Source organism: Sardina pilchardus, chromosome 21 (assembly GCF_963854185.1).
Source record: "Sardina pilchardus chromosome 21, fSarPil1.1, whole genome shotgun sequence".
NCBI classification, from domain to species: domain Eukaryota; kingdom Metazoa; phylum Chordata; class Actinopteri; order Clupeiformes; family Clupeidae; genus Sardina; species Sardina pilchardus.
The window spans coordinates 17838168-17851538 of NC_085014.1; the positions used below are offsets into that span (position 1 = coordinate 17838168).

Sequence of the window (13371 nt, forward strand, 5' to 3'; positions counted from 1 at the left end):
GCTACAACCAGCTACCAACATAAATTGGTTTCTTGCTATTTTTTTCAGTAGGGATGTTTTAGATGGACTACATGAATGTTATGCAATGTTTTAAAATGGAATTTCCCTGTTGTGGATTATGGTCCCTCTTTTGGCGATCAAAAACAGATGGTCAGAAGCACAACGTTTATAGACATTAAAGGCATGGCTGTCCACATTCACTAATTTAATGGTGTGATTTTGTGATTAGATGCTGGACACAAAAGGGTTGTTCTTATGTCTCTTAATCAGTCATGGGTGTGTTTTGGGCGTAACATCCTTTAAACCAATGAGAATAATATCTTTCATTCCCTTTAACAGCAAGCAATGCAACTTCAAACAGCAGCACATTTGAGGGAATCTGCGTGCACGCAAGATTATGGAACAGGGATTCCACTAAACCTTGCTCTACTAAAACCTTTGTGACTAGCATATAGTATAGTCTACATGCATCTGCACTCACCTATTAATTGAACTCATAGACAAAGTGAAACTTCACTATGGTTTCATAGTCGACAAATTAGTTTAACACAGTTAAATACTATTACTATTGACTGACAATGGGATATCATCAAACAGCCTGAAAAAAGCAACACTTGTCCAACAAATGTCCTCCTTTATCACTGTTACAATAAACACTACATGCTGTATATGCTGACTCACTTCCTGCAATAACTATCTTTGTCCTTCTGTGTGACATTTTGTCCTATGGTGTGACAAACGTAAAACTACATAAAAACATCCTTAATTTTAAAATACATTGTTTAAAAAGCCAGGTTTGGCATATGGGGAGCTCCGATAATATCTCCTCTTAGATAGGTACAATTTCAAACAGTTTTGTAAGGTTGGCAGAAAAAAATGACAATTCTGTTTCATGTATTTTTTTAATGTTATTCAATATCATTTCTTAGTAGGCTACTTTTTAAATGTCACACCATAGGACACATTCACAATGCAAAAATATGTGAGGTCACTGACAAAATGAGTGACCACTATTATTTTCTGAAATTACAGTTTCCAAATAAATATTTGTATTTTTCTTAAAAAGTGATGTTTAAAAAATAAAAAAAAAACACTTTTTCTTGGCCAAATGTCAACTACCCATGTAAACAGTTTATAAACTTCCGTCGTAACTTTGTTAAAAAAAAGGTGGTCAAAGATTGGAAAGATTGGATTACATATTGGTGTAAAAGTTGACTTGGGCTTGAATGTTGTACTGTGCTCTGTTGTGTAGAAGCATGGAAAGCCACTTGACTTCAGTTGGTATGATACCACACTTTCAGCTGAAGATTGCGATGAAATTTGAATAAGTCGGTCTTTGTTTGAAATTCTTTAGTTGCATTTGTAGGGGCAAAGGTAAGGCCTTTTGACAAAACTGAAATATGGTTGGCTGCAAGTGGAACGTCAGAGATGTTAATCACTTCTTCTTGACTTTGCTCCTTGTGTATCGGCCTCTTGTGGTTCAACAATGTCAGGCCATGAGAGCATAACCTTTATCTGTTGCTATTGCTGGTTTCAGGGCCAGATCTGTGGCTGTGGGTCATCCCAGCTTCATAAGACACAGGGATAAGCCAGTTTGTGACTCGTTCCAGCAAACATGGACAGCGTAAGCTGCCGGTCTCTTGGCTTCCATGCCAGCCCCCACTGGAACCTTTCACCGATAATAGTACCTTCCCCTTTCTGAATTGCCTGAGCTCAGGTCAATGCAAGGTCCTGCAGGCCATAAATAGAAAATGGAAGTTCAAACCATGAAAAGAGGGCATTTTGAGCATACTATGATTACGGCCTTGTAGAATACACCTATTGTAACTGCACATAGTCAGCTTACAGTAAAGCTGCAGCAGCCTCTAGTGGTGAGTTTGCTGAATTGCAACCAACGGAATACTACTGTAAGTTTCCAAGTGTGGGAGAAACACGGCATCCATTGAGTGGCAATAAAGGGCGAAAAGGCCACTCTGAGGCCAGTGTTTTGGTTTGTCCAATCTGTAGCATGATGATGACACAAGATGGTCTATTCCATGGAGAAGCCTGTCCACTCCCATGAGATATAGCAAGACAAAGCAAGGCACATTTATTTATATAGTGCATTTCATACAAAGGGGCAACTCATGTGCTTTACATTAAAACAAAAAAATTAAATAAAAGCATAAAAGGGCAAAAGCTAACAATTATTTCAAAATACAGTACATCAAATAGAATAACTTAAAAACATAAAAGACAAAGTAGACTCATTATGACCACCACATACACTCATATAGGAGTTTTCTTCTGTCACCTTCAGAATCGTTTGGTCAGTCAGGGACACTGAAACAATGCAACTTGATATGTATGTAGCCCCACTAGACTTTAACAGGAAGCATTTGGCTTCAGTTGAGGCATTTGATGTCATCTGGAAGTTGCTGCTTCACCATGTTTAGTTTTAACAGCAGATTTTACAAACAACTATTTCTCCTGGGTGGTCTGAAAGGTGTGTGCTAAAGCAAATCTGATAGATGATTAGGTCCCATTCCATGCAGTAATTTGTAAACTAGCAGTTACTTAAGCAAATTATGTGACTTACTGGAAGCCTTTCCATTTCTGCAAATAGATTGCCTTAATTACTAACAAAACAATTAGAGTTAAGTTAGCTGACTTGTTAAGTCAAGTTACAACTCCACTTTGCTGCTTGAACAGCCATTTTCTTCCTTTCTGTTCCTTTCCTCTGATTTCTTCACCTTACAAAACCTTTAAAGCCCAGGTACAAGGAGGAAAATCAGTAAATATCACATGTAACACAATCAATTGTATTGTTATTATCATTATTGACCTTATCCATCATCATTGGTTAGAGCACTATTACCTACCACTGGAGAGGTTTAACTTGGCTGATGTGTTCCGGAAGTGGCTCATCTTTTGTCTCTGGTAATAGCAGACTTAAAATCCCACAGATTATGGAAATGCATCCCATAAGAATATAGGGTAACACCTTATCATATGTCCCTTTTAAAATCAGTAACAGAAACAAAAATAGTTAAACATCTCGTCACAAACTATGCGCCCAAATTACATTGGCATTACTCCACAATGTTCCACAGTTACACTTCTTAAATGATACTCAGTTATTGTGCATTAATCATGTATTCATGCTATACCTTGCTGTATTATTGTACATTAATCACATATTCATGCTACACCTTGCTATATAATCTATAATAATTAATTATATATAATTTATGTTGCATTTCTTTACAGTTCAAACAATCTAACAAACAAATGATAAACTGATGCTGGGATTGACAGTGAATACCCACCCATGTAGGCTACCTGTGCAGATAAAGTGCTGCCCACTCGAGAGGCCATAGTGGTCACTCCCAGGCCCATGTTCCGCACCACGGTGGGCAGCAGCTCAGTACCATAGAGATAGACAAAAGCAAAGGCCCCCGTCATGGAGATTTTTCCAAACATGGCCAAGGTGACACTCAAAGCGCCCAGTTCTGTTGGAAGCAGCAGAGATAGATTTATTTTCTTTTTATTAGCTCAACTCAGTAAAGAAATCATCAAACAATAATAATAACTAGAAAAGCACTCGGAGAGCGCAGACCTCCGCCTGTATTGTTCCTCCTATGTTGTCATACATTTGAACCTAAACTATTCAGGTCGCCACCACGTGGCCATGCCATGCCATTACACCACTATAAGCTAAATACATAAACGCAGACGGAATCCCGATGGAATTACGGATCACTCCGAAAACTTCATAATTTCTTCCTTGGGTCATGTCTGACCTTCCCTGAAAATCTCATTGACATCCATCCATTACTTCTTGAGTTATCTCGCTAACAAACAGACAAACAGACAGACGAACAAACGCCGGTCCCCGATGAAAACATATAGGCCTACCTCCTTGGCGGAGGTCAATAATAATAATAACAAAAAAAGGGAGGGAGAGGGGATTGGCTGACAGTGACAGCTTCAGATAAAGTTTCAAGGTATACACGGGGCAACATTTTGAGCAATATTGCTGGGCAACCACATGACCAGGTCCAATTCCTTTGATTGGATGATCATGACAATGATATTTAAATTAAAATTGTCTAGAAAAAAAAAAGAAATTGTTGCCAAATATCAATGGGAACATGCAGAACCACAACAGTGAGGATTGAGGGAAGTTGCCCCGCAGCATTGCTCCCATGTATCATCAGCTTCATAGAAGGTGAGGGAACATTGGGCTTCAAATAGGCCATTCATGGGGTTAATCAGGTCCCACACAGGTATATGTACAGTAGGTGCTGAACTGTGCTGTGTTCTACTCACCATAGGGGGCACCAAACACAGAGAAAATTATTATGAGGAATCAGAGATGTAAAAGTCTGGCTTTATAAGTATGTCTTGCCATGTATTCATGGGTTTCTTCAGGTCCCTTTCCACAAGTGTATAAAATCAAACACTTCTAATTGACATGAACGCAGACTGCATGGCTCTTGATTTACACACCTATGGAAAGGGACCTGATGAAACCCATGAACTGGTTCTATTTGTGTACTTAACACAAGTGATTTCACTAATTAGCCGATACCTGAAGGTGTGTTAATTAAAATCAATAGTTTTTGAGGAACTTATTGTGTGGAATGACTAATCTATGTGTTATAAAGGGTGTGGAAGAGAATTATTACATTGTGCAAACACACATACACACTTCAGTGAACATGTACAGTGGCAGGTGGTCTGGGATGTTGTGTGTGTGAGTAGTGTGTATGCGCACTGTTTTGGTGTGGAGTGCATATGTGTATGCTTGTGCCTAACCACACATGAAGTTCCCTTACGGAAATTGGCTTGACTTGACTTGGTTTGATAGTGAGGTGACACACACACACACACACACACACACACACACACACACACACACACACACACACACACACACACACACACTACTAACCTTCTGGAACGATCTTTATGAGGAGCAGCATGACCCCACAGAATAATATGCTGGATGACAGTGTCAGGCGTCGTGAAACATAACGCCCAGCGAAATACATCAGAGTGTACCCAGCAAACTCTGTGCCAGCAGCAAAAACACAGTTCAGGTAAGGATCTCCATCCATATTAGGGGTGTTTAACGACAGTCCGTAGTAAGTCAGAGATACTATTGACCTTTTTAAGAACAGACACATGAACAGAACTGAATGAGATACAGACACAGAACTGAATGATGGGTCTTGAGTATTTGCTACTCAAGTCATTTGTCCAAAAGAAAAAACTGTACAGGCTGCATGGTGATACACAATTATCTAACTCTCTCTTTGTACTGTTGTCCCTTTTTGAGCCAAAATAATACAACCTAAAGAAAAAAATCTTACCAGTGTAATCATTTGGTAATACAAGATGATCTGTGTTACATACTGCAGCCTACATGCAATAACAGCAAAACAGGGCATACAATAATTGCCCACATTCAAGCAAGCAGCAACATTTTACTTACCAAATGATTATATTCAGGATTGTGATATTTCTTATATTTGTTGTTCTTATGAGATCCAACCATGTATAATTTTTCTGATCATCTCCATCATGCTTTTCCTGAGGAAAAACAATTCCCGCAAATGTAGTTTTTAGTCATATAGTCATTCTGTAATACTTGTCAATTAAATTAGAGAACATTTGGTCACCATCAGCTGTGCGGTGTCCTCTCTCTTGAAGATGACGTCAGGAGGAGTGATGCCGTTCTTCTTGGCAGCAACTCTGATGATGGCCTCAGCCTCCTCCACTCGACCCTGAGACAGTAGCCAACGGGGAGACTCTGGGACAAACCTGAGGGACGGAGACAGACAGAGACAAACTATAACTTAACAACCAGGATGTTTGCAGTGCCTGCTACCACAGACAATATACAGAAAGAGCCAGGGACCTCCTCACTCACCACCACAAGGGTATGTACAGGAATCCTGGAGCAGACAAGGCCACCGTAAGCAGTCTCCAGTCCCGGATGAAGTAGGCAAAGACAGGGAGGCACAGATAACCAAAGGCGTACGATAGGCTGACACCCAGAGTAGCGAAGGCGACACGGCATGACTTATTCATTAGCTCACATCCTGATGGACAAAATAATCAAGTATAAAACCAAGGAAAACCATCAAGTAAATGGTAAATGCATTTATATAGCACTTCTATCGGCTTCTGCAAGCACCCAAAGTGCTTTACATATCATGCGTCACATTCACCCATTCACACACCGATGGCGGAGGCTGCCATGCAAGGCGCCAACCTGCTCATTGGGAGCATTGGGGTTAAGTGTCTTCGACAAGGTCAGGAGGACAGTTCGACAAGGTCAGGAGGAGTTGGGCTCGAACCAGCAACCTTCCAGTTACTGGACGACTCCTCTACCACCTGAGCCACTGCCGCCCCAAGTACTAATCTGCCTCATGGTACCTTGGTAAAATAAGAAAATACTATGAGGCCAGTAAATTGAAACCAGCTAGGAAAATTCATTTCAGAAAGACATGATCCTGATTGGAGATGCAAACAATGACATTCCCAACCCTGGAACTCAAAGCAGACATGTGACAATACAACAGATACAATATCTGTTTTGGGAAAAACAAAAGAAGAAATCTTATCAAATCAAATCTCTCTCTCTCTCTGTCTCTCTCTCTTTCTCTCTGGCTCTTTCTCTCTCAAATTCAAAAGGAGTTTTATTACCATAACCATGACATTTTGTATTGCCAAAGCATTTGGGTCAAATAAATCAAAAGGGGAGGGGAGGAGCGTGAAACACACAAATAAAACAGAATATTAATAATTATCTCAATTCTCTCCCGTATTCAACTCTCTCTGTCTCTCTCTCCCGTGCACGCCCTTTGTAGATATTCCAAATTATGCTTAGTTAGTCAAGTTAGAGCTTGCATGTTTGATTGGCATGTACAATTATGTACAATTCAACTCTGGACACTAGAAGGTGCAGGGATTCTGGGCAGGATGACGCCAGAGAGCACGGGGGAGCTGGGACTGGAGCCAGGACAGACGGTGGTGATGGACTGGAGCTGGAGCAGGGACTACAGGGGACCTACGGAGTGGACACAGAGAGCTAGCCACAGGAGAAGACCAAGAGCTAGCCACAAGAGAACACAGAGAGATGGTCAGGAGAAGACCAAGAGCTAGCCACAGGAGAACACAGAGAGATGGCCACTGGAGAAATAGAATAGTGAGGCTATGAAGTAGTTGGAGGTTAACAATTGGTAGTTAGGCAGCCTGGAGCCTGTCCTGGAAAGTCCTGAGGCCTCACAGTTTGGGGGTTGACTTGATGACCAAGTGGCTTCCCTAAAATGATGACTTCCGAAGATCCTACACATTGTTTCAAGGGACCAGATGACTCGGCACGTGAGAATAAAAGAACTTGCCTGCTGGGGTCAAAGTATTGCCTGGTCTTTCTGTCTTATACAGTGTAAAATGGATCCATGTTTTGCATTCATTTTGACCCCCTCAAGGCCACCCAAATAATCTCAGTTGAATTTCCATTTAATGTCCTTTCTAAACCACTGGAGTGTCTCCAGGTTATAATTCTGGGAGACGAGATATAGTCTAATACTAGTTAAATCCAAATGAAAATACTAGTTAAATCAAACTCACCAAGAATGAAAGCTGCACAATAGTTTGCTATTTGTCCCAGGCCGACAATGAAGTAGAACACACAGAACATCTCCCAGCTGTTGGAAGCTGCCTGGATTAAGCTAAAGACAGTTTGCACTGCCATTGTGGCAAAGAAGATGAATTTCCTTCCATACCTAGAAGAGAAGGGTATGAGCAGTAGGCCATTGGCCAGTGTACATCACTTACCAGACAGATAAAACATTTTAAATATGATAAATGTGAGAAGTCAGTGGCAGCAGCAGCAGTAGTAGTAGTAATAACATTATTATTATTATTATTATTATTATTATAGTCTAACCCTTGTTACCTGTCTGATATAATTCCTGACAGTAACGACCCTGCCAACACCCCAAAGAAGAAGACGGTAACTGTAAAAGGAGTTTTCCATTCATCATCACACACCAGATCCCACTGTGGAAAGTGTGATGAGAATAGTAAGTATCACATTAAAGAAGAACTATGGAGGCTTTCTCTGTCTATTCAACAACCCAGACTCTGGCCATTAAACAACGGTCAGAGTGAATCAGCAACACTGCGGTGGCACTGATTGAAAACTAGCTCTCTAAAGTTTGCTCCTAATTTGGGCAGAGATGCTGCTGTTGCATTTGGGGAAATGAATAAACACCACTGAGAGCTGTTTAGATGTCCCACTGATGCAGTCTCTCTTTTTCTCTCTCTCTCTCTAGATTTCTGTTGTTGTCTAATCCTTTCAATTTTGTTCAACTCTAACAGCTCCATGGCCATCCAACATAGTCAGACAGTAATCATTGTCGTTGCTCAAAAGCAAACCCTAATCAGGGACAAGCCAACCAAGGATGCCAGGGATGGTTTTCAGATACTGTCTCTTTCATGTGACCATATCAAAATGAGGATTTGAGACTCAGTTACAAAACTGAGTTACCAACTAAATTAAATCTTAAAATAAATTGTTTAAAAACTGTATAACATTGCTGTAAAACAGGTCAGATATACACACTTGTTTTGTATGCCCATGTATGCTTAATGAGGCATCACAGAGCTTCACATGTGCTGTAACAAGCTTACTAATATACTTGTCTGACTAACACCATAGAAACAACCTAGCTAATATCAATTGATGACTGTAGGCAATAGATTTGGCAATATTGTTATAAAACCTGTTCCAATATTTTGGAGCTCAACTTAATCAAAAGCCTAGCAGGTGAGAACAGGCAGCCTATGTTTGTTCCTCCCTCACAAAACCACACACAATTGAAATGAAACAAGAATACACGTATGGCTAAGATAGCCTACCTGTAATAGTAGTAGGAATTACTATGGGCTGATAGTATGCTGCCTCACCTCAGTCACAATGGTGGACACGTATCTCTCCTTGCTGAACACCCAGCCATCCAGACAGTACTCTGTGCTTTGGTTAGACTCGGCATCCAAAGCCCCCTGTTCAGTGTAGCGTCTGCAGCGACTTAGTATGACCTGTCCTTTCACCTCCTCGGTCGGGAGGGACAGATTATAGCCGGGTCCTCCATAGCTGCTGCTGTTCAGGGATGGAAGCCTGCAGTGGTGAGGAGGAATATCTGCCAGGAAAACCATCGCCATTCCCACATATCCATTGGGAATACTGCTGAGGCTCAGCAGAATGAACATCAGTTTTTGATATGGCCCCCATTCTCCTAAAAATGCCGTGTCATCATCAAAATCACTCATTGTGTCTGTGCAAGGATATGCTAGCGCATGTCAATGCCTGGCTTGACTGGAACCTGTTCATACTTGCCTCAGCTTTTCTTTCAGTAGGACCTGACATACAGGAAGTATGTGTAGGGGTGGAGCTTTACAGCTTTCAGGTGTTCTCATTACTATTATGTGACTAACAGGTGATATCCTCATCTATTTATATAGAACACTCTTACATAAAATGCATTAAAGCTAATAGTAGCATTTTATTTAAGAGTGAAATGTTACTGAAGTGTGTAGTCAAATCATATTAGAAGCATAGCCCTACCACACAGAGGTACTGAGAAAATCTTTGGAGATGGACACAGTGTACGCTTAAGGTAATACATAGGGTAAAGGTTCACACAGTCTAATCTTGTTTAGTTTAGTTTATTCAAGCAACCCACATACATATGCGTCTAAAATGCCTGTGTGTCCTCATTTGAAGAATGTGGTTCAACAATGTCAGGCCATGAGAGCTTAACCTTTATCTGTTGCTATTGCTGGTTTCAGGGCCAGATCTGTGGCTGTGGGTCATCCCAGACACAGGGATATAAACCTGCCCTTGTACTCAATACTGGTGTAATTTTAGCATATCATGCGTCATGCTGCTACCCCTTTTTAACACACATTATATTTATGCATTGTATGTTTTCTGGCCATTGCCAAAATACACATATAACTAAAGAGAACAACTCATGACCTTGATTCAGGCTTCACTTACTCAGGAATGTTGTCTGTCACCATGCATGTTATTTAGTCATGTTCTGGTCAAGAATTCATTGTAGGTGCTGATGCAAAGAGTGCAACACAACCCAACGTGAAAATAAGAGAGTCGCATTACATGGAGTTTAGTATTAACTGTGTCCTGGTCTCTCTCTCTCTCTCTCTCTCTCTCTCTCTCTCTCTCTTTCTCTCTCTCTCTCTCTCTCTTTAGTCAACATATAGCCTTTGACAAACCATTACACAAAAAACAAGCCTACACTGACCGCTTCTCTCTTGAATTGTGATTAGAAACCCAGTCAAGGATTCCAAAAGAGGGGGAAAAAAACCACTGACATGTTGAATGTTTAGCAACTTGCAGTTTTAGAACACTTTTGCGCGGGGCTATTGTGATGTTGGCTAAAAACCTCTATCTTGTCCTCACGCCTAGACTGTTGTTATGGTAACATTGTTGCCGTTTTAATGTCGTTGCAGTGGTCTGAACGCCCCAGTTTTATAACACATTGTTGCAGAAAGTTGCTGGTTTTTAGAATGTTGCAGCTCGTCTCGTCGCGGATCTTGTGTTTGAACTGGCCTTTAGACGTGATGGAAACAGACACTATATGTTCTGTTTAGCTGAACTTTCTGGAAATGCTGTTATATTATAAACATTGAGCTGATTATCACTGGCAATGACAACCTTGTCCATGCAGTCTCTTGGCACCACAAGGGTACAGTATATCTCAATGTTATGGGAAGATGAGACAAGGCCATCAAAAGCATTCTCCAGCCCCGCATGAAGAATAGACAATGGGATACATGAGTAGCCAAAAACATACAGTGCTAACACCAAGAGTAATGACGCATGCTCGGCGTGAATTACTCGACAGAGGAAAGACAACAGACGATGCACGACAGGAAAGACAACAGGCGATGCACAACAGTAAATGATCCACCACAATCCAAATGAAACATTTACTCCTGAACTCACAACTTCAGTGAAAAGCAAATAAACAAAAGGCGATACTGTAGCAATAGTCTTGTGTCCACCTTATACAGTAGGCTATACTATAGGAACAAGTTTAACTGCAAACTTCAAAAGTATAAATACATTTTTTAAAAAGATGCATACTGTAAATGGTAAACAGATTTTACAGATATTGATAACCCACCTGGAAATGTTGGCCTCCCTTCCAAGATACTGACAGCTTTAATGATATTAATCCCATCTGAAAAACCTCAGTTAATTCCATTGGAACAAATTTTCATTAAACCTCCACTATGAGGATATAGAGTCCATTTCTACATTTATTCTTTTTTTTTTTTTATAATTATATTTATTTGATTTTATACGTGTAACAGAAATTGCTTATACCAGTACAGACATATTATCTTGTTAGACATATCAATATACAGTCCTACTAGGTATTCACATTCTGTTACTCACAGTTATTCCCCACAATCATTCATACTCACACACATTCACCCATACATACCTACTGTAGAACACGCACTCACCATTATTCATACTCACACACATTCACCCATACATAAAACACCCTCACACCATACACCCTCCATACATACTCCCTACTCACACCTTGGCTGCCCTTCCACATATGGCACACCTTCACATACACACCAACATACACACAGACACACATACACAGTCTGACAAACATCTGTTCACACTAACATCACTACACTCACACATTGTTCTCCATAAGGTTCTCCCATGTGGTCTAAATACTTGTCCAACATTTGATTATAAAGAGTCATATATGTCCTGCCATACCCTATTAAATTGTTCTTTTTTATTTCTGTCCTCACAAATTGCTTTTTCTATATTTAAATAATATTTCATCAATCCCTTCCATGTCTGCATGGAAGGGGCCTGTATATCTTTCCAACATTTTAAAATTATTTTTTTATATACCAAGGAGGAAAATAGAATCTGCCATCCTATGGGATACTTCAGATTCTCTGTTCTCTGCAAAATACACTGTGCTGATGTTAACTTCGACTCAATTTTGCAGGTGTCGTTCAAAAACTTTTGAATTTCCAGCCAACCCAGTTTAATTTTTTCACAATCCCAGAAAGCATGTATAAGAGTTTCCTCATGAGAACCACATTTTACACACAGAGCAGAAGAGGATGGGTCAAACTTATGTATTTTAGATTTTGTGTAGTAAGTTCTTGTCATAAGTTTAAATTGGATAAGCCGTAGGTTTTCGTTGGTGGTGACCTTATTGGTTAGGTTTAGGCTTTCCTTCCATTTTATATGGGTATCTGTGATATTAAGGTCTTTATTCCAAGCTTCATATATTTTATTTAATGAGTAGCTACCCACCTGTGCCTCAATCAAACATTTATAAACATTACCAATTAGTTTCTTTTTCACTCCAGTATTCATAAAAATCTTCTCTACTGTTATTAATTCAGCCTTATAATTAAGCTCAACATTCTGTAATAGCCAGTTTTTCAGTTGTAAATATCTAAATGTTTCATTATATGTTAAGTTAAATTCATTTCTGAGCTGTTCAAAAGTCAGGATCTTGTTTTGGAATATAATATCTGAAACCATACATATACCTCCCTAAATCCATGATTGCCATTCCAGTTTTTCACTTTGAATAGTGATGGATGGATTGTTCCACAGGTGTGTATTCCTGGGTAGACTAATATGCACTCCTATGATGTTTTTAATCTTTTTCCATGCCCCCAGTGTGCTGTTAATTACAAAATTAGAGCTTCTGATTTTACGTTTTGAAAACATAGCTAAAAATAAATTATCTGGCCTGAGTTGGTAATCTTCTATTTTTATCCAAGGCTCTACTTCTGATCTATTAATTACAGAGTCAATGTAGAAGGCTTGAGCTGCATAGTAATACAGTTCAATATTTGGGAAATTCAGGCCTCCTTCACCTCTCGAATTTTGGAGAAGTTTCCAACTTAATCGGTGGGCTTTATTAGACCAAATAAATGAACTAAACAGCCTGTTAACCTTCTTAAAAAAGTCTTTTGGTGGTATCACTGATACTGTTTGGAAGATAAACAGAAATTTGGGCAGCCATACCATTTTAATCAAGTTTATTCTTCCAATCAGATTTATTGGCAAATTTGCCCACTTATCCAAACTAACTTTAAGATCTTTAATCAGAGTAACATAGTTATCCTTATATAGTACTGTTTTATCAGGACTTATATAACATCCTAGGTACTTAATCCTTCTTTTTTGCCATTTAAACTGAGTAAAAGACTCTTGTGAAGGCTCTAGTATTGATAAAAGTTCCGTTTTCCCCATATTCATTTTGTAACCAGAGACTTTAGAAAATT

The 13371-nt window shown here is 39.6% G+C and overlaps 1 protein-coding gene across 1 annotated transcript; it reads right to left on the minus strand.

Moving 5' to 3' along the window:
* Positions 1-2064: 2064 nt before the first annotated feature.
* Positions 2065-9369, minus strand: LOC134069177 (organic cation/carnitine transporter 2-like). Its single transcript, XM_062525062.1, has 10 exons — positions 8965-9369; positions 7952-8055; positions 7624-7778; positions 5918-6089; positions 5667-5808; positions 5480-5577; positions 4937-5151; positions 3309-3491; positions 2862-2997; positions 2065-2742 (listed from the first exon to the last, which is right to left on the minus strand). The coding sequence occupies exons 1-10, from the start codon at positions 9325-9327 to the stop codon at positions 2664-2666; spliced, it is 1647 nt and encodes a 548-aa protein (XP_062381046.1). The 5' UTR covers positions 9328-9369; the 3' UTR covers positions 2065-2663.
* Between the last annotated feature and the right edge of the window lie 4002 nt (positions 9370-13371).